The sequence below is a fragment of the Molothrus aeneus genome, chromosome 14 (assembly GCF_037042795.1).
Source record: "Molothrus aeneus isolate 106 chromosome 14, BPBGC_Maene_1.0, whole genome shotgun sequence".
Taxonomy (NCBI): Eukaryota; Metazoa; Chordata; class Aves; order Passeriformes; family Icteridae; genus Molothrus; species Molothrus aeneus.
This window is the reverse complement of record NC_089659.1, coordinates 14,901,034-14,924,703: the sequence shown is the minus strand read 5'-3', so window position 1 is coordinate 14,924,703 and position 23,670 is coordinate 14,901,034. Positions and strand designations below refer to the sequence as shown.

At 41.7% G+C, this 23,670-nt stretch overlaps 1 protein-coding gene across 1 annotated transcript in view; it reads left to right on the top strand.

Annotated features, from left to right (window-relative positions):
- BRWD3 (bromodomain and WD repeat domain containing 3) overlaps positions 1–23,670 on the top strand; it is a 49,816-nt gene that overhangs the window by 2,009 nt on the left and 24,137 nt on the right. The window contains exons 5-15 of the mRNA XM_066559405.1: positions 6,302–6,452; positions 8,506–8,604; positions 14,562–14,722; positions 15,686–15,907; positions 17,289–17,389; positions 18,029–18,099; positions 18,948–19,048; positions 20,206–20,246; positions 21,657–21,761; positions 22,734–22,887; positions 23,316–23,450. Of these exons, the coding sequence (XP_066415502.1) occupies positions 6,302–6,452; positions 8,506–8,604; positions 14,562–14,722; positions 15,686–15,907; positions 17,289–17,389; positions 18,029–18,099; positions 18,948–19,048; positions 20,206–20,246; positions 21,657–21,761; positions 22,734–22,887; positions 23,316–23,450 (1,341 nt within the window). The remainder of the gene's footprint in view (positions 1–6,301; positions 6,453–8,505; positions 8,605–14,561; positions 14,723–15,685; positions 15,908–17,288; positions 17,390–18,028; positions 18,100–18,947; positions 19,049–20,205; positions 20,247–21,656; positions 21,762–22,733; positions 22,888–23,315; positions 23,451–23,670) is intronic.

The following is a 23,670-nucleotide window of genomic DNA, read 5'->3' as shown; positions in this document are numbered from 1 at the left end:
CTTGTGGATAATTCTGGGACTGTAAATTGAGTGAGCAGACATAGAGTAAGTTCTGCATTCAATAGACTTTGGTACTCTATGGTATTCCTAGAGAATCTGAAATCTAACTGTGGGCTGTCTCAGGTTTAGCGTGGTACTGCACCCAATATCCAGGAGGAGTGTTAGCAATGCCACTGTGCAGTCTTGTGTCAGACAGAGTGGTTTTGCATATCACTTTGATTAACATACTATTTTTTTTCCTTTCATTCTCTGTGGCACAGATATAAAAGCCGTAAAACCTTAAAATCTTTCTTTAAATATGTGTGTGAACATGTACTTTTCTTTAACATTTCAGAAACAAGAGAAAAAAACATTTTGAAGTGAGTTTTGGAGTTAATGGGAAATTTCTTATTTCTGTATAAATTCATATAATAATTAAATTTAAGATTTTTTTTCCTGTGTCTTAAACTAATCAGCACTAACCCATACTTTTAGTTTGGCCATTTATCTAGTATTATTTGACTGTTTCTCATGGTTTACAGTAAGGAACAGGATTATAAATGAATCATTACAGTGAGACAGGTTGATGCCAGGTGGGATGACCTGAGTTTCTGTCTGTGAATCCTCAGAGTGTTAAGGATATTGAAGAAAGGCCTTTTCTCCCTCATTGCTTAGGGTTTGCTGTGTTTGGAATTTGGACTTTTGGCTGCATATGATTGTTTATTAACCTAAGCTCCTCGACTTCAGGGCTGGCTGGATGTCTGACTGTAATGTTCAGAACAGAGCCAGGGTTATGAAGGACACAAAGCACTCCAACCTTCTTTATAATTATCTCAGGCACATAATGAACCAAAATTAAATTTGAGATGCCAGCAGTTGGAAGTAAAGGGCTTTTTTCAACCCATTTCTGCTTTTTACAGTCAGAAACCCAAAATCGTTTACAATCTCAGCTGGGTAGTGCAGCTACTCTGGTCAGGCAGGTAATTGAATTTGTGAGGGTTTACAACCCAGAGAAGTCTGATTTGTTTGTGTGCCCAATATTCAGACAGAGTATTTCTTGTTCTGTTGTTTCAGCTTTGTTTTCCATCCTCAGTGTGGCTGTTCAGGTTCTGAGTGTTGTTTTTCAGAAAATATGCCAATACTGTGACCACTGAGTACGCTGTTACTGCTCCTGGGCTTTTGGGAGTGATGAAGATGGAGCAGCCCAATGGCCACTGGATGGTTTTTATCTAGGGAATGTTTACTCCCACTTCACTCGAGTTTTTAGGCAAGATCTGAAAGCTCACTGAGATTCCTTTGTTCCTTTTTTTTTTTTTTAAATAAACCTAATCTTTTACTTTAAATACCAGGTATCACAGGGCGGACGAGTAATTTAAGACACGCTAATAAGTATTGTACGCATGGAGCAAAACCACACAGAATGCAAGTTTATGTGCATTTGTGCTCCCTTTGTTTTTCCTGTTTATTGTCACGTTGGAGCATTTTTTTGCCTGCAGCATGTGGCTGCCTGTCTAGGTAATCACAGAGTCACAGAGGATCCTGAGCTGGAAGGGACACACAGGACCATCAGTCCAGCTCCTGGCCCTGCATGGACACCCCAACAATCCCACCCTGGGAGCGTTGTCCAAACCCTCCTGGAGCTCTGGGAGCTTTGGGCCTGTGTCCATTCCCTGGGGAGCCTGGGCAGTGATTGACACCCTCTAAGAACCTTTCCCTGATCTTCACCTAAATGCCCCTGACACACTTCCAGCCATTCCCTGGGTCCTGTTTCCTCTCTCGGGGAGAGAGACTGGAGCTGCAGCCCCCAATGACTCCCCTCAGTTCCCTCTTCTCCAGGCTGAATTCTCCAGGTGTACTGCACAGTGGTTTTTACATTCTCACTGACTGCAGGTGGTCTTGAGACATGAGATGTGTTGGTAAACGGAAGGGTCTGTGAATCAGAATCCCAGACTGGTTTGGGTTGGGAGGGACCTTCAAGCCCATCCTGTTCCCCCTGCCATGGGCAGGGACACTTTCCACTAGACCAGGTTGCTCCAAGCCCCGTCCAGCCCGGCCTTTTGAAGGTCTGAAGTGTGTCCAACTTGCAGGCAATTAGTGCTCTGGTTTTAAATGAGCCACAGCAGCTTGGTGTGGAGTCAGCTGCTCTACAGATGAGTCGAGCTGAACGACTCCGATTATCAGCACAGTCTCCAGTGACCTGCTGTTCCACATTATCTTTGTTTATTCCTGATAAAGGTGACTGGCTCTGCTCTGGTTTTAAGAACTTCCTGATGGACTGAGTCTTCTGGCTCAGCCTGGTTTGGTCTTTGTGCTGAAAAACACATAATTCCAGGCAAAACAGAAAATCAGCTGTTTTTGGAGAGTGGGGAATTTGTATCCATGAGCGGCTGTGCTGGTATGGAACAGCTTATGGGATTTGGCTCTGAGTTCCTGCCTTGCCCATCTGCATTGATTTAAAACTAGCCCTGAGTCCGAGGTGCTGGTATTTATAGATCCTGCCAATCCCAGCATTAGCAGAGCAGAGATGTTACGGTTTTGTCACCTCAGGAAAACATCATCTGTAGCATGGTCGTTCCAACCTGTTCTCTCCAGAGACCCCCGTGGGTAAAGGCTTTTTTAATTCCAGTCCAGATGCATATTAATGGCATCTTGTGCCGGTCCAGTGTCTGAGCTTCCGTCTGCTGAGATTCTCTATTTGAGGTCATCAGTAATTTCCTGCTTGCTCAGCTGTCTTGGCCTCTTGGCCTCCTCCACTGCTTTTTGATACAGTTGTCAATGGATTCTTAATTGATGGTTATTTTGGCAAATGAGGGAAGTGTTGGATGACTACCTAGAGGAGAGAAAGCCAGTGCTGAGGCCCAGCTGGACCTGCCCAGCAGGAATGGGAGCAGAGCAGCCTCCCAAGGGCCACGTTGCTGCCGCGTTCCAGTCTGCAGCTCCTGCCTCCAGTCTGTGCTCTGAAGAGATGTTCCACTGGGCTTCCCAAAAGAGATGGTTCCCAGAGCTCCATGGTTCCCATCTCTGTCAAAACAGACATCTTAGTTTAAGTAGCAATCACAAAGAGACTTTTTTGGGTTGTTTGTTCCCTTCCTTGGAGAAGGAGTAGTCAGCAGCTGTAGAATCACCGACTCCTGATTTGTAAGCGACCCACAAGGATCATCAAATCCATCTCCAGTCCCTGCACAGACACCCCAAGAATCCCCCCTTGTGCCTGTGGGCATTGTCCAAACAGGGATCAGAGTCACACCAGGGGATTTGGTTTCAGGGATCCAGAAGCTGCTTGTCCCAGCTCCAGGGAGGACTCTCTGCTCGTGGTCTCTGAGGTGATGCTTCCAACCACAGGACCATGAACAGGTTTAGGCGTTGAATTTCTCCCAGCCCTGACGTGACTTCACTAATAGTTCTTTCCTTGTGCTTATCACTGGAGCAGCTTATCTCAGCCTGGCTCAAGCAGTCAGGACCGGGAGAGTTTTTTAAAAATAATAGATTGGCTTCACTTAATCTTTCACTTTCTAGAACTATTGTACCTGTGTGGTTACTGTGTCAGAGAACTCATCTGGTTCTGTTGCATTCTTGTGCTCTCATATTTTAACTTTTATAGGATTTTTCACATCCTAAGGCAACAAAACATATTTTCTTTATGATTTATCCCAAGATGCAGCATTTGTTCTCACTTAGCACGTTTTCAGCTCTGCATTATTTGAACATGCATGGTTTTGGCCTGTATTATTAATCTCTAATTTTTTCCAGTTTTCTGATTATTTTCTAAAATATTTTCTAATCATATTTCAAAATATTTTCTAATATATTTGAGGAGCTGATAATATCCTTGCTCCTGTTTCATTTTGCCACGTGGGATTTGGACAAGCACACACCTTTTGCCTTTTTCCATCCTTTAAGGAAAATCTGATCTGGGAAATGTTGGTTTTTTCAGCTGGATGTTTGGAGCTTCATGTTCTAGAAAAATACTTAAAATCCATTTACAACTCTCTCAGAGGTGAAAAGAAGGATTTTTGATTCAAGTTCTTCTGGGAACCTGAAAATAGAATTGCTTGTTTAGCTCTGGGCTGTGATTTAAGCATTTTTTTCTGGAAGTTATTATGGAAAAAAGTCACCAGGAGAATTTGCTGCTCTTGCTGCCTGCCTTTTGGAGCTGTTTGTTAGTAACATCATTGCTAATATTCAGATTAAGGGCTGCTTATCTGGGGCTGTTGTGGGTTGTAGAAACAAGGAAATGTGCAGGGAAAGAAGTGAGATCAGGGAATGCTGTCGGGCCCCATGTGTGTCAGTGTTTGCTCTTTGCTGTTCCTGTAAAACTGTGCCTTCATCTTTAAGCCACCAAGTCCTTTTCCATTTTGGAGGTAGTCAGGAATGCTTGTGGAGCACCTTGGGCTGTGTCTCTGCAGTGGGATATTTGCTGCCAGGCTTAATTCAGCACCTTCCTAGGCATGGAATAGGGTGAACAAGGGAGTGTTTGCTGTGCTACACTGGGAAAATAGTTTGGATTTTTTACACTTTCAGTGAGAATGGTATGGTTTGGGTTGCTCTGGAAGTAAAACTTCAGAGGTTCTAGGTTGATCTTTTCTATCTTTTAATCTTAAGGTTGATACATCGCTGTGTGTTGGCAATTGGTGACTGAGGGGCTTGTTGCTAGTTATTAGAGATGGAAGTAAGAGTTTCATATTCAGATTTTACTTAACTGCAGATTCTCTCTCTAGAACTTCCCTTTCAGAAATCTTACACACTGAAGGGAGACTGCTGCAGCATCATAAAATATTTTTTAGCCTAAACACGTTTACAGTGTTTCAGGAATGAGTTAAAATAAGAGGCAAATACCAAAGTTTGGATAATCCTTTTCTCTCATTTCAACTTCTGTTATATCCCATCATTTACAGTGAGAGACAGTTCATGCTCATACACTGAACTTCACTGGTTGTACTACTGGGAAGGTGCTGATGTAGTTTGAGAACTCTGATTTTAGGGAAAAAAGCTGAAATGACTGGAGAACGCTGTCAGTGCAGGAGAACATTCACAGGGTCATTCCTTGATGCTCACTCACAGGATGGAAAGTCTTGGAATGAGAACATGGTAATGCACTCATCAGGCTTCTCATTCCTGCACTGAAAAAATGATGATTCTGAATCTTTAGAATCATCGTGATTGATGAGATGATTCTTTAACCAGCAGTGACTGAGAGCTGAGTAAGAGGGAGGAGCCTGTCTCTTCTCCAAGAGTTCCATTCACACTGGAAAAGAGTTTTTAGTCATATTTAATTAACTGGTAATTTGTATATTTAATTAGATATATTTTCCTTTTTGGTTAAAATCTGAATTATGGGACAGTCTTGATCCATCTCATGGTGCAGGTGGTGACATTATCCAGCCCTGCCTGGCTTTGCTGGGTCCTGTAGCTCCACTGCTGTTGCCCAATTAGAATAAAAAAATTCCCAACAACGTGTGCTAATAATCTGTTTGATGACACAGTTGAGTGAACAATGTTTTGGCAGCAGGGCTGAGGGAATTACAGACCTTTTCCTCCTTCCTGATGCCTGGCACTCCCTCCCTCTGGTGTGCTGGGGCAGGAGCTGGGCACATCCCTGGGACCTGGGTAGGCAGGAGTTGATCCATGGACAGAGGTGGATGGAGCTGTGTGTCCTGTGTCAGAGGAGCTCTGATGGGCAGCTTTTCCTGCCAGTTTGTAAATATGGGAGTCAGGCAGTGCAGGACATTCTGGATAATGAGGCACAATTTATTTGTGGTTTGAACAGACTGTCAGAAAAACTGTTGCCACTCAGTCTCTGTCCAAAGGGAAAAATACAGGATGTTCTCCCAACATGACAAAATTGGAGCCTACACATGTGGGTCTTAAAGATACTCCCAGGAGCTGGGAAGTGGAGACTGAGTATTGATTTTGGGGATTTTAGGTAATTTTTAAGGTTTTTATTCTTTTGGACATGTGCTTCATACAGTGATGTCAATGCAAGGGTGTTTCAGTTAAGCAAAAATGGGAAGAGAATGAACTGAAAGGCAAAATAAGCTTAAAAAAAAGTTGTTTGAGCAGAGCACTGCACTGGGGATTTTTGTTTCTTTATAAGGGATATCCTAAATTTATCCTAAATTAAGCTGTTACAAGCTGAAATTTCTGATGTGGCTTTTGCAACACTCCACATCACTTTAAAATGCAGTATAATTAATGTTGAGGGGATTTTCAGGGGGTTTAGGCTTGGTTGCAGTAACTTTACACTTAAATATGAAGCAAACTACTACCAGTAGAAGGAAAAAATAAAGCAATTTTCAAATGTCTATGTTGTTTGTGTGTTTAGGTGGCTGTCAATGCACACATCCCCCCAGATTATCTTCTTAGGATCTGTGAGAGACTTGGACCCCTCTTGGACAAGGAAATCCCCCAGAGTGTGCTGGGGGTGCAGACTTTGCTGGGTGTCGGGCGCCAATCTCTCCTGAGGGCAGCAAAAGGTGAGATTCTCAATTTATCTGGGCTTGAATTCTGTTTTAATGATTAACCCTCTTTTGTTGCCATTCCTGTTGGGATATCTGTGTGTTTGCATTAGCCCTGCTTTGTCTCCTGTGCTTGCCAGCTTTTTTCTTCCTGAAATGCAGTTGTTGCTGGCCCTGTTGGATATATTTTCTTGGGTTGAAAATGCCATTTTAAGCAATTCTTGCCTACAGTTGCCTGATATTATTACTTCCTCTGCCTCCTTCCCCAGTGTGTTGGTGTTTGTGTAAATGATGTGAATGGGATTAAGGGTTTGACGTGTCTGAAGAATGCCATTTTTTCCATATACATTTACACACATCTGTGTCTAAAATCACAGAGCTGGGCTATTTTTCAGCCTGGCTTTTTCCATTCTTTGATTCCCTGCCTGTGCAGACACAGGACAGGGTGGTGGCATTTGGGGCAGCGTTTAGGGAGTAGCAGAAGGCCAGGCTGATTCTTCAGTGACAATTCCTGCTTGTCCTTGCTTCAAGTTAATTTAAAAGCCCCCATTCCTTTCATGAAGAGAGCACCAGTCCTTTTCCCTTTGAAAAACTCTCTCTGCTTGAGAGAATGATCCTGAGAGCAGTTTTGTGTTAGAACTAAAGAGATCTGAGAGCCATCTGCCATTGAAGTGATTCCTCCTTTCCCTCCTCACTCCATGCCCTTGCCACTTCCTCCCTGCAGGAGCCAGAACTTCCTTGATCCTCTGATGTGCTGATTCAGAGAGCCAGAATGTTGCAAAATTTTTTGTAGTGAATTAAATGAGCTGGTGGAAAAGGATCACAGGGCTGGAGGTGACACAGGAGGAGGAGCATCATCCTGGGAGAGGAGGAGGGATGGGAGAGCAGGACCTTCCTGTTTTGGTGACAATTGAGCACTTAATTCCCTGCATCCTGTGAAGTCACACCGTGATGATGCTGACGAGCATCTGCTGATCCATTGGATATCTCCTGGAGGGATGAGCTGTTCCCAAACACATTGCCCTACAGAGTTTTGGGACTGAGTCTTGTTTTGCCTGCGCTTTGCTGTAATTAGGTGCAGAAATTCAGGTTTGAAGAGAAACATTCCTTCACACTCAGTTTGCAGCTTAGAAGCAAACAGCAGCAAAATGTAAAGAGGAAATAAACATTTTTCTGCAGGAGAACAGAAGGGTTTAGGTGGATGGATCTATTTTAGGAAGTCTGAGTGCTGTTTTTAATGAATATCATTTAATACTCTGTGCAGCAGTTTGGGGTTTAATCAGAAGGTGCTCTCAGGAGTCTCTGAGTCACCTCAGCTTGTGCACTTTATGTTCAGAGACCTACATGGTGCTACACAAATCCACCAACCTGCGGCACTGTCCTTCTGTTTCAGCACTTATTCACCGTGGAAGCTCATTTCTCTCCCTCCAGATGGCCAGCAATGGAAGAAATCCAGGTCTAATTTCTGAGGCACTTTGAACAGTCTCAGAAAAATCACTATTGTTCTAGAGAGGAGTCTCTCTGAGGCCAGTTGGCAGCAGCGGGCTGGAGAGTCTTTAAAGAGAACAGTCTTCACTTTAAAACAATGATTTTTTTTGGGGGGGGGTGGGGTGCAGATGAAAATCTGAAAGGAGGGCACATTGCCATATATTGCAGGAAAACAGATTTATTGGAAAAAAAACCCTCACTTCTCTCACTTTTAGGCAGCAAAATGTGAAATCTCAAATGTGCAGTTCCTAAGCAGAGGTGCTTTGAGTGTTGGCATTGCAGAAGGAAAACATGTCAGAGTTCAGCTGGGCCTCAATATAAAGTGCACCCACTTTTTAAATTCACTTTTTCCCTCCATGGATTTAGAGTCAATAATCACCCAAATTAAGCAAAAACTAAGTTGAAACCATTTACAGTGACACTGCTGGGGAACTGGAAGTCAGAGTCACAGTCTTTTAATGAGGAATCTGACAAAGTGTTCAGTCAGACAGATCTTATTCTGGGCTGGTGGGAGTGGTGCTTAATCTCTTGATTATTTAATGTATTGATTATTTCTTGTCCCTTGTCACTCTTGCTGGTGCAGACTTCAGACACACATTATGGAAAGGATCTGCATTTGCAGCTCTGCACAGGGGCCGACCCCCCGAACTCCCGGTGAACTACGGGAAACCACCGAACGTGGGTGAGTCTGGAGGTCCACAAAGGCCCTTTTCTCCTCTCTCTATTTATTCCTGTCCCACTGAAAGCTCCTCTCACTGACTAAAACACTGCTCTGGGTTTGCATTAACGTTTTCTCTGACATTTCATAATGAATTAATCTAAAATAGATCTCTCCATGACAATAGGATCATTTTTGTGTTATTCTGGCTTGGATTTTCCACAGTGTGTGTAGCCATGTTTTGCATGGTTGTTTGGAGGGCAAGTGGGCTGGAGTATTTTGTTATGATATGCCTCCATAATATGTACATGTGGTTGTAAGATTGGATGGGCATGGTCACAGGAGCATGGAATCCTGGAATCATCATGGAATCCTAGCCAGAACAAAGAGTCTGGCTCCCAGGGAACTTCTTTGATTCAAGAATTCCTTTCAGTTGGATTATGACAGAAAACAGGCTGCTTGCAACATCCCTCTCCAAAAAGGAAATAATCACCAAAGCAACATTTGTGTTCCTTCAGCCTCAGTTGTCCACACAATTAGATAAAGAACTTGTATAAAACTCAGATATATGCGGGCTCTCAGCTTACATCTCATCACAGAGCTGCTCTGTTTTATATAAACTCAAGTGTTTGCCTTGTATGGTTTGAACTTTCATTAACTGCTTTTATAGCAAAAAAAAAATTGATTCTTGCAGGCATAAAAGTAAATCCTGGTTTGTTTCTTTTTAGGGCATTTTATCTCTGTGCAAATGGATACATTTTCCTGGTTTGTCAGGAACTCCTTTCACTTTTGGGTCCTCCCTCCCTCTGGAGAAGCAGGGATGGTGCTGGCAGTTTTCTGTCTGTGTATTTATTATTTTAGGCTGGTTCTGCAGTTACTTTACTGTGAACAGTTGTGCTGATGGATTACTAATAGTCTGAATTGCAGATTTATTGAACACAACTCCTCTGGTTGTATTTCTGCATGGATTCTTGGATCAATTCTTTCATCAGACTGGGTGTTTTTGGAATATGTGGTATTATTAATGAGGCATCCTGGCAGATTGGACTTCAGCATTTGTCATGCTTTCATGGCAAAAGACTGTGCTGCTTGCTTGGTAACTAGTGAATTAAAGAACAGAACAATTGCTTTGTTTGGATGTTTTCCTAATTGTTTCTTTTTTTTTTTTTTTTTTTAAGAAATGCAAAGGTATTATATGGAAAAGGGTCTTTCATAGCCAGGAAATAATTTACTTGATTCCTGGAAGAGTACAGTCCTTGGTGTAGCTACCTAAACTACTACTAGGAGGTGAAAATGTACATAAATACTAAAATAAGGAATTGACTTCAGGCAGGAGTTTAATTTTGGGATTCCTTGTTCATCCTGAAGAGGAAATCAGAAAATTCTTTGTCTATTTGTGCAAAATGGGTGTTTTTTTTCCTGGTGAGTGGTGCCAGCCAGAGATGCTGCAGTGTGTGTTTCTTGAGTACAAGATGAAGTGTGCCCGACCTCTTTGGTATTTTGGCATAACTGTGAATTCCCACACTGTGCTGGCTCAGGCAGATGAACTTTTCTGGAATTACTTGCTGAAGGAGTTGGGCTGAATTAAAAGACTCCCATTAATGTGTATTCTGGAGTGAGGTGATTGTTTAAGTACCTGTGCAAAGAGATAAATAAGGTATAGAATGAGCAGCCAGGAGTATTCTCACATCGTTTCCCTTCCAGTGATAAGGATTTAAGCTTTCCACCATCAATTCTGAGAGAGTGTGGTCACTGATGGGATTAACTGGGAGGGCCCAGCTGCAAAAGTTGGGAGTTGCAATGGTTTCCTTTCCATGTGGTTGGGATGGGACCTTGTGCTCCATAATCCAAAATAAAAGGTCCTGCACAGTGGAACTGGAGCAGGAAATCCTTGTTGCCTTTTCCCAGCGTGTTTATGCAGAGCTGAGCATCTTCTGGCTGGGAGAGTCTCTGGGAAAGTGCTGAGCTGTGGAAGTCATTCCCAGGGCTGTGGTCATCTGCTGGAGGGGGACAGGGAGGGAAAACACTGGCAGGGCTTCCTGCTGCCAACAGGATGCCACGGAGGAGGAGAGTCTGCTCGAGCCTTTCTGGGCAGATTTTTTTGCTGTAGTGGAACTTTCAGGGCTCCCTTTGTGCTCTCCCAGACAGAAAGTGGAAAGACTGGTCATGCAGTACCTCAGGACTGGGAGTGATTCCCCTTTGATAAACCTGCTTTTGATGCTACTTCGATTTTGTCAGGGCTTTTTTTTTTTTTGTGCAAGCAGCTCAGAGCAGATTAGAAAGAAGGTTGTTTTCACTCTTCAAGAGCTGCTCTAACCTGAGGATGGAAATCTTTCTGTGAGCAGCTGTTGTTAGTGAAAACAACACAAAATTTGGAAGCAGAAGGTTTTCAGCACAGTCTCAGTGAATAAGCATTTCAGCTGGGTGGAAATTCACAGCCAAGGTGGTGCAAGTACCTTGGTCCTGCCAAGGAGCAGCGCAGGGATGAGGGATGAGGTCAGGAATCGATGATGGTTGTGCTGGAAATGAGTTCCATGAGGTCAGCAGCGCCCAGAGCTGGAACAAGCTGTACTTTTGCTGCTTTTCCTGGGTCCAGGCTCTTTGTGGCCACGCAGCCACTCTCTGAGAAGGTGTTTTCCATGTGGGAGCCAGCTCTGTTTGTTTGCTGGCATTCCTGTGGAAGCTTGGATCTCTCCCGGGAGTGGTACCCGATCCCTGCTCGGGCTTTGTGATGAAGGCAAAATCCAGATCCTCATTACAAAGTCACACAGCTTCTGGCAAAGGTGAAACAGTCTGATGGGAGCTCATCACGCCTGAGAACCTGATTTTAAAACAGACATTTGCACCAGTTTTCCCGTTTTCTAATTTTCCTTGCAAAAAGTGGATCCAGACAAGGGTTTTAGGGAGAGCAGGAATTCCAGCTGGTGCTGCTCAGTGACTTTGCCTCACTGAAATGCTTGAATTCCTACTGAGGTTGTGATTTATCTTTGAAGTCTGGGCTTTGTCTGATGATTGTTTTTTAAATCCAGCTTTCACTGGTGGGTTGTTGTTGCTGGGTTTGGGGTTTATCCTTCCTAGGTGAGCTTTCTTGCAAGGGTTCTTACATTGTGCTGTTATCTGTAGTAGAATGTGAGCTAAATTGTGATTTGGGAATTGCTCTTGTCAGCTTTTTAGCACTGCAGTTTTCCTCAAGGTGTGGCCGTCCAGGACCAAGGACTGGGAAAAAAAAGAGAAAAATGCCTGTATTTTACAAGTTGGTAGTTGGAGGAGCTGAGGTGGCCCTTCAGTGTTGGGACAAAATTAACTTTTCTTATCAAGAAGGCTGAATCTCCTCCCTTTTTATGGGAAATAACTGTCTTGAAAGTTTTTCCTGGCAGGGAATAGTGAGGGGGTGGACTTGGCAGCTCTTACATCCAGTGTGGCATGAAATACATCAGTTAATGAGATAGGTTAGTAAAATTTTTTTGGGTTACTAAGTTGCTATTTCTCCATGTGGGAATTGTTGGGTTTTAGTGCTTTGGGGCCTTAGGAGGACAATAACTTCATTGTGCTGTAGAAAGGAAACTTGACAGGGATTTTTGTCATGTGGGGGTAATTCCCTATTTAGATATTGTGTATTAATCTTCCTAAAAATACAGGAATGGAGAATGTTTGCTTTGTTCCTTTGAAGCAGTGATAGGTTTTTTTTGTCCAAAGATGGTGTTGCCTTGATAAAGTTGTTGCTCCTCATGGCTCAACAATAGTTCTGGATGTCTCTGATTGAAGCATTTCATAAACAGGGCTTTTTATTTGGTAATTATCCATGGGAGATGGAGAAGTTTTATCCCCATTGTGCAAATAGGGAAATAAACACAGAAAATAAAAAATAAAAAAAAAGAAATTACTTTCATATCCGCTGAAGCTGAACTGATTGCAAGGCTGGGAATCGACCGGAACAGTGAGGTGCCAAAATTGTGGGATTTTGGTGCCTTTTGGTGCTTCCTTCATGGGATTTACAGCAAACAGCAGTGGTAAATGTTCAGAAGGATTGCAGGGGGACACAGAAAACATTGTGATTATAAGGAATATTTTGACATAAGAGTGTATCTTTTTGATTCACACAGTTCTTTGTGTGGTTAAAAAATATTGAAAGCCATTTGAAATTGCTTACAGGCAGACACACTATTATTATGTATTTAAATATATAAATATATATATATATTGAAATGGTTGAAACCTTGAAAGGCACAGCAGAATCACCATGTTGCTGAATGACTCCACATCTCTGTTGGCACACAGGGTAGGGAAAGGGAGGTGTAATCTTTTTAAGAATTCAGCTTTTAAGCTGTCATACTCAAAGAGTAAATAAAATAATGTGTAGGCAAAGCTGAGGTACCTTGAGCATTTATCACTGTGTGATCTCTGTGTTAGAGGTAGGAAAAAGAGCATAAAATTTCAGTTTTATTTTGCTCAGGGTGACAGTTTGGTTTAACAGCCCTGTATAATATTAGGTATCAATTGAATAGTAGGTAGGTAGTAAATTAATTTGCTTTAGTGTGTTTTGCTTTTTAGTGTTGTTGAATGTGTGTTTTTACATGCAAAGCAAATATTGACTGAAGGTGAGGTTATGCTGGAGCCTGATGGCTTTTGCAAGCATCTTTTATGCAGCTTTTTTTCCCTTGTGTCATGTTTCAATTGCTTTGAGTGATTAAAAATAATCCACATTTCAGAGCCTAAAACTGAGACACAAAAATGCTTTCTTTAAAGCTGGAAACAATTTCTTTTCCTTGCTTGTGTGTAAATACTTCAATGGTATCAATTTACAGCAGGAGTTGCAGGTTAGGAACTCTTTGAAATGGCACTTCTTGACTTTGTAGATTAATTTTTTAACATATTCCATGATCTTTTTTTGGGTAGATTGGCAGCGATATCATGAGACAATTAGGACATGGCTCGAGTTTTTCACTGGATTTTTAAGCTGAAGGAGTGAAAGGCACTAAAGAGCTTTGTGGGGCTCCTGTGAAGCCCAGCCCACATCAAGGTGCAGGGGAAGATAAGGAATTTTGCTCCAGGGGATCTGCTATCACAGGCACTCCACAAACCCACCAGCACAGCTCTGTTAGATCCTCAAGTGCCACTGAAAAACCCTCTCAAAACTTTCAAATCCAAAGTTCAAGTGCTGTGAGTGAGGATAGGTTAGGGAAAATGGAAATAGGAGAATATTGGTGGGATTAAATACCCGAAAATGGTCTCAAATTGTGCATCCAGTCAAAGGCTTTTTTTTCAGGGTGGGTTGGTGCATTCAGGTTTTAGGCTGTTCTTGGAAGGGCAGCTGGCTATGGAAACGGGAAGGAGTTTGTTGTGTTGCAGTTCTTTCCCCTACCTGCCATTCCTCCACCGGGAGTTTCCCATCAGTGCCACCTGTGTCTTGTTCTTCAATTCCACTCCCATGGGAATGCAAGGCTGTGGATGTGGAAGTCCTTTGGCCCTCACATGTGATCTGAAAGCCTTTCCAAGGAAAGATTTTTATCACTTTTTATCACAAAAAGACACTTAAACTATTATTGTACTCTTCTTGTAATTGATACCAGTAACATGTAATTTCCTAAATTTCCTGAATTTCCTTTCTTCCTTCAAAGATTTTCCTTAAAGATTTTCCACATCCATGTAGGATAAATGTATCTGTTACCTGTTCATGAATTGAACATTGGAATAACTCCCAGTTGTGGTGGGAATTTTTTATTCTGCTTATATTTTTGGTAAGGAAGCAGGTGCAGCCTGTGGTGGGTACTGAAAAGCTCCATCAGGAGTGGGATTTCTTTTTATAACACTGGACAGAATGTTCTGATAAAGTGGAAGAGGTTCAGATTTATTACTGAGTCTAATAATAAAGTCATTAATAAATACTATATTTGATTTAATATTTATTTACTCTGAGTTCTGGACAAAATTCGTGTCTCACTCTTCTTTTTGCTTCTTTTTTGCTTTCTTTTCTCTCCCAGTTCATATCCTTTCTGCCAGGCAATTAACTGGATGTGGCCGTTTCAGCCACTTGTTCCCAACATCCACCTACCAACACATGAAGATGCACAAGAGGATTTTGGGGCACCTCTCCTCTGTTTATTGCATAGCCTTTGATCGCAGTGGGAGGAGAATTTTTACAGTAAGTTTAAAATTTGGGCCTTTTTCTTTGTGAAGATTGCTTTGTTTGGTTTGATTTCTTTCTTTCTTGGGTTCCTCAACAGCCTCTAAGTCACTGATTGAGATGGAGATGTGACTTTGTTCAGCTGCAAGTTGCTTTTCTACTGAATTTACCTTCCTGGATTTGTAGTGTGTCAGTGACAATTATTTTAAGTTTTTCTTCAGAATGCATTGACATCCATTTCTGTGGTGATGCCTTTGCTTTTTGTTGGGCACACTTAAAAATCAAGAGATTTTTCAAATGAGCGTTGCATTGAGCTGTTGATGTTAATCCCTGTGCATGGAGTGACAGGACGAGGAGGAATTCCCACTGCCAGAGGACAGGGTTAGGTGGGATATTGGGAAGAAATCCTTCTCTGTGAGGATGCTGAGGACCTGGCACAAGGTGCCCAAAGAGCTGTGGCTGCCCCATCCCCGGAGCCAGGTCAGATGGAGCTTGGAGCAACCTGGGACAGTGGAAGGTGTCCCTGTCTTCCAAATAGATCCATTTCCACCATAAACCATCCTGTGATTCCATGATTCTCTTTTATCAAATTGAAATCCTTTACTCCATAAGATGATCCCCAGGCTCCACAGTCCATACAATCATAGAATCCCAGAATGGTTTGGATGGGATGGAATATTTCAAAGCCATCCGGTGCCACCCCTGCCATGGGCAGGGACACCTTCCACTAGCCCAGGGTGCTCTGATCCCCTCCAGGGATCCAGGGGCAGCCACAGCTTCTTTGGACAACCTGTGCCAGGGCCTCACCACCCTCACAGGGAAGAATTTCTTCCTAAAATTGGGCCTCAGTGGGATCCCACAGAGTTGTCCTGTCGGTTCACAGGGGTTGTGATCCCTGTCCATCCGCAGTGATCAGTGTGTGACATAAATGGAACCTGTCCCGTATTTTCTGTAACCTTTGGGAATTCTGTGCCATTCCAGGGGTCAGATGACTGTTTGGTGAAGATCTGGGCCACGGATGACGGGCGCCTGCTGTCCACCCTGCGCGGCCACTCGGCCGAGATCTCGGACATGGCCGTCAACTACGAGAACACGCTGCTGGCCGCGGGCAGCTGTGACAAGGTGGTCAGGGTGTGGTGCCTCAGGACCTGTGCCCCCCTGGCAGTCCTGCAGGGCCACTCAGCTTCCATCACTTCCATACAGGTAAGGACTGATGGGCTCTTCCCCTAAAACCTTGAATTAGAATGGGAGCAAAGAGCTGTGGCAGTCAAGGATAAAATCGGTGGTTTTGGCTGTGATTTGTCCCAGCTCAAGGGTGTTTTTCCTGGTTAACTCAATTCTATGGTGCAGGGGATAATCCTCCTGCTTCCACATGCTTATAGCTGTGTGATCCCACTGCTGCTTCCTTAGGTCTAGAAAATGGGAGATCTCATGCTCTTTTAGCAGAACTCAGAGAGCAGCAGCATCTCCTTGGCTCAGCTCGTGTTTGGCATCTTTGGTGGTGCTCCTGGCACAGCACCTGACCCAACACTCTTGTCTTCACTGAGAATATTTGTTCTGCAGAAGGATCAGTTAAAATTCCTTACTCCCCATTTCTCGTTTCCTTTTATCTTAATTTTAAAGAGCTGCTCTGGATGTTGTAGCAAATGCAGATTTTCTTTAAAACAACTTCACAACTGCCAGGCAGAATCCTCCAAAAAAACAAAATTTCAGGATGAAAAAGACAATCCCTGCAATTTGGCAGGTGATGCACATAGAGAGGAGAGTGAGTGGGGCTGTTTGGCTCAGAATCCCTCTCTCCTGGAGTGGTGCTGCCTTGGATTCAGCACAGGCTTCTCCATCGTGCCAGCATTCCCCAGGAGTCTCATTTCTTCCCATTTTCCCTACACTTCCAGTTTTGTCTGATTTCAACCATGTAAAGGTGATTGTGTTAGAAATGGCTTTATAACTGGTATATTACTTATTTACATGTTTATGTATGTGTACATATATAAGTGTGTGTGTGTTTGTGTGTGAGTTTTTCTCAAGCTCTTTGTAAAACTGAGTGTTTAATAATGTAATTTAAAATATGATCAGTCACTGCTTTTTGAGGAAGCAGTGCTGGATTCCTTTATCAAATTACCAGGTAGCCTGAGGATTAAAGGTGTTGCTGCAGTTATGAAATCAAGAATAAAAAGCTTTCCCACTCCTTAGAGTGGTTTAGGAATTAGGAAGAGAGAGGAGAGGGGATCCTGCTGTGCAGCTGTTCTTCATTGGGCTTGGATGCAGGAATAGTTGTATTTGCCATGTTTGATCCAGTTCTATCCTAGAAAGAACTGGTTTTGCCCCATTTACAGGGTTGGGCTTGTTTCATTTCTCCAACTTCCTTTGTGTGGTAAAAACAAAGAATTCCTAACCAAAATGTAGGTGTTTTCCATTTCCTCAGCTTTATTTTTATGGAAGTTCAGGTTCTGTGCTTACCCCTGATCTCTATACTCCTGGGGAGAAACTAATGTGTTAATGAAAAACATTCTTGTCAACAAGTTTCCAGCATGAAAGAAGAGAAAATAGGAGCTGGTTTAATTGTTACAACTTTTACTTTTAGTTCTCTCCAGCAAGGAAAGGAACAACTCGATACCTCACTTCCACTGGTGCCGACGGAACAATCTGCTTCTGGCAGTGGCATGCAAACACCATGAAATTCAAGTGAGACTCTTGAGATAATTGCAATTGTTTGAACTCAAGGAGGAATTTATTTTTCATTTTGGCATGGAGAAGAATGCTGAGATAATGAAATAAGGGTGTTTTCTTGCTCAATAAACTGGTGTGTGGGGCAGGAGCACTTTGGGGTTCTGTGTTGTTGGAACCCAAAGGGTTCCAGAGACTGGGGTTGTTATTTCTGAGGTTTGTGCTTTGCAAGCCAAAGTTGTGGAAGAAATTCCAGCTTTTACATTCAGGATTAAATTCCTGTCCAAAATGTACAGGCAGAAGAATTAATTTGCTTTTAATCAGAAGAATGTACGTATGTAGATGTCATCAAATCCATATTTAATCAGGGGGAAATGCTATTGGAATAATGGTTTGACAGGGTCTGTTTCAAATAGATTTGAATTGGTGAGGATAATGATAAATCAGTTCAATAATCTTCTCAGTTTAGGGAATTACTGTTTTCTTATTAAACTAAGGAAGGAAATTCCTAAAATGAAAAACAAATTCCAGCAAACTTAGGTGAGAATTATAAAATTAAGAGATTTAAGATGAGCTTGACCTCAACCTGCGGAGCTGCAGGGTACTGTTTGTGTTGAATAAAGAAGGAAAAATAAAAATATTGTGTTTTGCATGTAGGGATCGTCCTGTGAAGTTTGCAGAGAGGTCCAGGCCTGGTGTTCAGATCTCCTGTTCATCGTTCAGTTCTGGTACGTGTCCAGCATCAGCTGTTGCATGAATCTGGGGCTTTGGTGACAGTTCTGTTACTTCTCTTTAAATACAAATAGTGTTATACACTTTTCCTGTTAATTTTAGTCCTGTCAAATTGTGATTATTCGAAATCTTCCCTGCAAAGTGTCTGCCTCAAGCTGCTCTTTCTCTTTTTTCCTGTAATTTAAGCTAAAATATCTTGACCAGTTCCAAGGCTTTCAGTCTCTTGTTTTGCACATCAGAAATATTTCTCTGTAACATCCTTTTAAGGCTTCATCTTGTAAAGGTTTTGAGTGAAAAGTAGTGGAAATCCTCTGTCAAAGATTACACTTTTGCCAATCTTCTAAATTTGGCTGAATTCTAAGAGGATCAATTCAATGTATTGGAAAATCTCAGCTTAACAAACCTTCTTTACAGCTTTGAATGAGCAAAAATACTGATTTTTACAAAGAAAATGATGTAATTACTCATTAAATTTGCTTTTTGAAATCGAGAACTTTTGTAGAGCTACACTCCTTTTTTAAAGCCAGAAATCCTGAATTAACTAAACCCATTTCATTACAGTGAACCACACAATAGTGCCCTTTTTGAGCAATACTGTAAAGAAATTACAATAAAATACCTTAATCACTGCATCCCAACTCAGCAATAATTTCTCTGATACGTGTGAAGCAGATATTGAAACTGCATTTAAATATTTTATTCAACATTTGCCTGTTTACATTGAAATTTTCTGTTTAAAACTAGTTTGCCGCTTTGACAAGAAAGCAGCAAATTAAAATAAATGAAGTTAAAATAAGTTGTTCCTTGGATGACTTTTCTTCTCACAGAGAATTCTCTGTTTTAGGTGGCATGTTCATTGCAACAGGGAGTACTGACCACGTGATAAGAATTTATTATTTGGGCTCAGAATCTCCAGAGAAAATGGCTGAGCTGGAATCTCACACGGTAAGAGGCAAATCCAAAAGAAAATCTCTTTTTCCCTCCTCCCTTTTCCTCATTTCAGGAACTTGATTTCTGTACATCCTATTTCTTTTTATTTACTGTCTAGAATTTGTTTGGCTTTCAGCGTTGTGGTATTTATATGCTTGGAAATTTGTGGGATGTTTATTTTTAAATCCCTTTGAGGCAAGAGGTTTGTGCAAGTAGGCTTCATGTATTTCATTCCCCAGAGAACTGAGGGACCAGGTGATTTTCCCTTGTTCTTGAAAGAATTCTGTGTTGGAATGAGGAATTAAAACAGTTTTAATGCACAATGTCATTTTTTTCCTATTAAACTTGCTGTTGAATGTTTAGTTAAATCCACATAAGACAAAGTAATTCAGAATTTGGACTGTGCTGTCAAAATTTGGATCACGATGGTAACTTCATTTAGAAAATAAAGCTTAAAAGCATATTTTTTTCAGATAATGCAGAAGGGTTCCCATAAAAAATCAAACTACAAATTTACCACCTCGGGAACATTTTAGGGATTAAGCCCAAGGTCTAAATTGATTCCATGAACTTCAGTGGGAGTCGTGGCTCTCACATTGAAGTCTCCAAGCCAACTCATCTAACAACTATTTTGCTCACAAAAGAAAAGGATGTTTTCTGTATTGAACAGGTTTGGAAGAAGATGTAATTCCTTTAATTTCTTTAAATCCACTCTTAATCCTGCAGACAGCTGTCAGCCCCCCCTAAAACAAATCCCAGTTACCAGGAGATAGAGACATCAGTGGGAGTAAGGAAAGCAAATCATGGAGCCAGCACAAGTATTGGGCAAATTTTAAAAAGGGCAAAACTATGTCTAAAACATAACATTTGTTTCTCAATGATTTGTGAGTGTTAATAAAGCCAAGGTTTAAGTTTTTTGATGCACTTTCATGTTAGGTGTAAAAATTGCAGGAAACCATCACCTCTCTGAAGTTTTCTATTTCAGTGTTTAACGTAATTTGTCTGGTGAAGTTTTAACTTCAAATACAACTTCTCTGCACTTGAATTTTTTGACTTTTTTTTTTTTTTTATTTGCTAAGTAAAAATCTCATAGAGATTTTAGGCTGATCTGATTTTAGGAGATCTTTTAGGCTGAGTTTTTCACGCCTGTTGTTCTCTTCCCTCCTGTTTAGGACAAAGTGGTTGCAGTGCAGTTCTGTAACAACGGTGACAGGTGAGTGCTGGATTTTGGACCTGACAATGATGATATTTAATTTTCCAAACAACATTTCATGGAAAATTTGGCACAACAGGAAGATTTGCCCATGGGCTTGGCTTAATCTTGGACAAATTATTGCAGAGTGTTGCAAGATGTGTGTCATGTCCACAAGCTCGAACTCGTTGTCCTCTGCTGTAACAACAAAAATGTTCTGTAACTCTGCTTTTAATTTGGTTTTTCTTTCAAACAGCAAATTGGAACCCAAATTTTATAACCTTTCTGTGTAAGAACCTTCCCAGATAGCCCCCAGAGGGGTTGCCGGAGGAGGGAGAGCATTGTAATCAATGTAGTCTAAAGCAAAAGTTAAGTAAATATGGATGTTTTTATCTCAGCTTTTGCTCCTGTTCCTTATTTTGGTGGGCAGGAGGTTTAAGGGATGTGCCTTTAAGGGATGAGCCTTCCAAGCCCAACTGTAGCTGTACACCTGTACTTGGAGAGCTTTGACATGTGGAATTATGTGGGAATGTGCTGGGATAATTGTACCACCAGTTCCTTCCAAGCCCTGTGTGAGGGAAGGAGGTCACATACTCCCTGAAAATTAAATGCTCTAACAATGCTGTGAATGGAAAAGGGGTACCTTCCTTTTTATTTCAATATAAAGAAGTAAAATAAAGAAGAAAATTAATTTGTCACAAGCATTTTCAAACTCTTTTTCATCCCAGTGAAAAAAATCAGATCAGGGAAACTGAAAAGGTGAAACAATTACTTCATAAAATTGAATAGATTTGCCTTTTAAGTATAATTTTGTATATAAATGGAATATACTTCTAAAATTTATTACTTGAGGAGCTTTTTCCCCCAGTTTCTCAAGAAAAATTATTTCAGTAACATCAATGGCCAAAGCATTACAATGTGGTTAAATACATTTGCTGCATGCTTGAAATTTTTTAATAAGGAGAGTTTTAAAAATGAAAATATTCCTGTTAGTTCTGCAGGCAGGACAGCCTCCTTGTGCTCCATTTGGCTCTTTCCCTTGCCTGTCTTCACCCTGTCCCTAAGTTAATGCATTATAATTTATGCCAGACTCCTGGCACTCAGTTTCCCTTTCTTTGCTGCCACTCTGAGCTGCTCCAGGGATTTGCTGATGTCATTAAAAAGAGAATGTGCAGCTCGTATGAATTACGACATTGAAGTCATTCCAAGGCCATCTGCTGCTGGAGCCAAATGTAATTAATGTTGTGGGCTAGAAACTCTCTTGTACCCTCCAGTATCTGAGAGGAAAATTGTAACCTCATGAGTGAGACAAGTAGAGATGCACAAGTACACACTTCTAAGTGTATATATGTAAATTTATTGGTGTCCATGTGGGGATGAAACCATCTTTATTCAGATTTTCATGGCTTCTTTTTCCCCTTTGCCCCACAGCTTAAGGTTTGTCAGTGGAAGCAGGGATGGAACAGCAAGAATCTGGCACTACCATCAGCATGACTGGAAGAGTCTGGTCCTGGATATGGCTACAAAAATGACAGGGTAAACAGAGCAAGCAGAACACACCTCATGGGCACATTTACATGCAAGCTGAATCCTCCATTATATTGAAAACTGGTTATTTGCTTCCATTTCTAATTGATTTCCATGCATTTATTGAAAATGTCATGGTTTTGTCGACTGACACAGTTAATTCACCCCCAGATAAATAAAAATGTGTTGGTACTTCCCTATCCTAATGGTTGAGGGATATTTAGTATTTTACATATGAAATAAGAATGTCAAATGATTTGTCTTACAGAAGGAGGTTTTGGTACAGCCCCAGTGAACATTTGCTAATACATATATATATATATATATATATATATATATATATCCAACATGGTTCTTAACATTGTATTTCTACCTTAGGTTTCCAAATAAGAGGTGAAATTAGTGTTTGGTTCTCAGGTTCCATTAGGGTTTTGAGTTTTTCTTTTTGAGATCCTCAAGTGACTTCTTTTAAGTGCCCTGTAATTGAATTGTAATTGAATATTCACAACAACAAAGAGCAGAAATGGAGAAATCCATTAGGCACTTGCTTTGCAGAATTCTCCATATTTCAGTGGTTGCATTTGCAGTGTTTGCAGTCGGAAGTGTGAGTTGGATTTATTTAGCAGGTTCCTGCTCATTGTGGAGTTTACTGATATTGATGACTGATAAGAAAAATGCCTTGTAGGAAAAAGCCTAATAGAGCTGAAAGGAAAAATGAGGGTAGGGAAGGACGATGGCTTAGGAACAGAGGAGAAAATGTCCTTTTTAAGGAAATAGAGCTCTATAAATCTCAGTGGCACTGAATGTTTCCTGTATTTGGGTTTTACCACTGCAAAACCGTCCTTCATTCTCCTGCCTTACCCAGAGTCACAGAGGTGCCTGTGATCCATCCTGCCCCAAATTTCCTACTGAATTAGCCCTCCTAAGTGTTTCCAAATGTAGTTACTGATTTATTCCTTTTTAAATTGCTGATTTCCTTAGAAACAATGTGGCATCTGGAGAGGACAAGGTCACCAAGCTGAAGGTTACCATGGTGGCTTGGGATCGATACGATGCCACCGTCATCACTGCAGTCAACAATTTCCTCCTCAAAGTGTGGAACTCGTCCACAGGGCAGCTTCTCCATAGCTTATCTGTGAGTACAATTCCAGGGGGCAATCCCAAGTGGATGTAGATCACTCTAAGATTGATTTGAGGCTGAACTCATCACCATTCCCATGACAAGGGTTTGGTGTTGAAGTATCCAGCTGTCCCTGCCTCCTGGGAGGAGGGTGCACCATGGGGACAGGAGCTGATGTGCAGGATCCTGGTGATTGCTGGGAACCCTTTGGAGGCTTCATTTGTGCCCTGGTGTCTCCTTCCTCCCTGTCCCTCCCCATCTCAGCAGTGCTGAGCAGTGACACTGCCAAGCCTGTGGCAGGAATGGTGACCAAGCACAGGACATGAGGTGTCCTGGGTGACTCCCTGATCTGGGATGTCCTCTCAGTGACTCCCAGCACATCTGGAGTGCTGGGAGAAATATGGAGAAATAAAACTTTTTTTTTTCCCCTGCTGTCGTTGCAGGGTCATGATGATGAAGTTTTTGTTCTGGAGGCTCATCCCTTTGACCAAAGGATTGTGCTTTCGGCGGGACACGATGGGAATATTTTTGTTTGGGATATAGACAAAGGAACAAAAATTCGCAATTACTTTAACATGGTAAGAAGGATCACAGAAGGTTTGGTTTTTTCTTTTTTCACAAAACTGGTCTTGAGACAAAAGCAGATTTCATTAAATACCTCCAGAGCCAGTACAGCTCTGAGATCTTTGGTGATCTTGCCCTATGACTGCCATTAACATGAAATGTAGACTTCCGGGTGGTTGTTCCACAACATACATTAAAAGTTGGGCTGAAATTTCAGGACAGAGAGAAAATGTG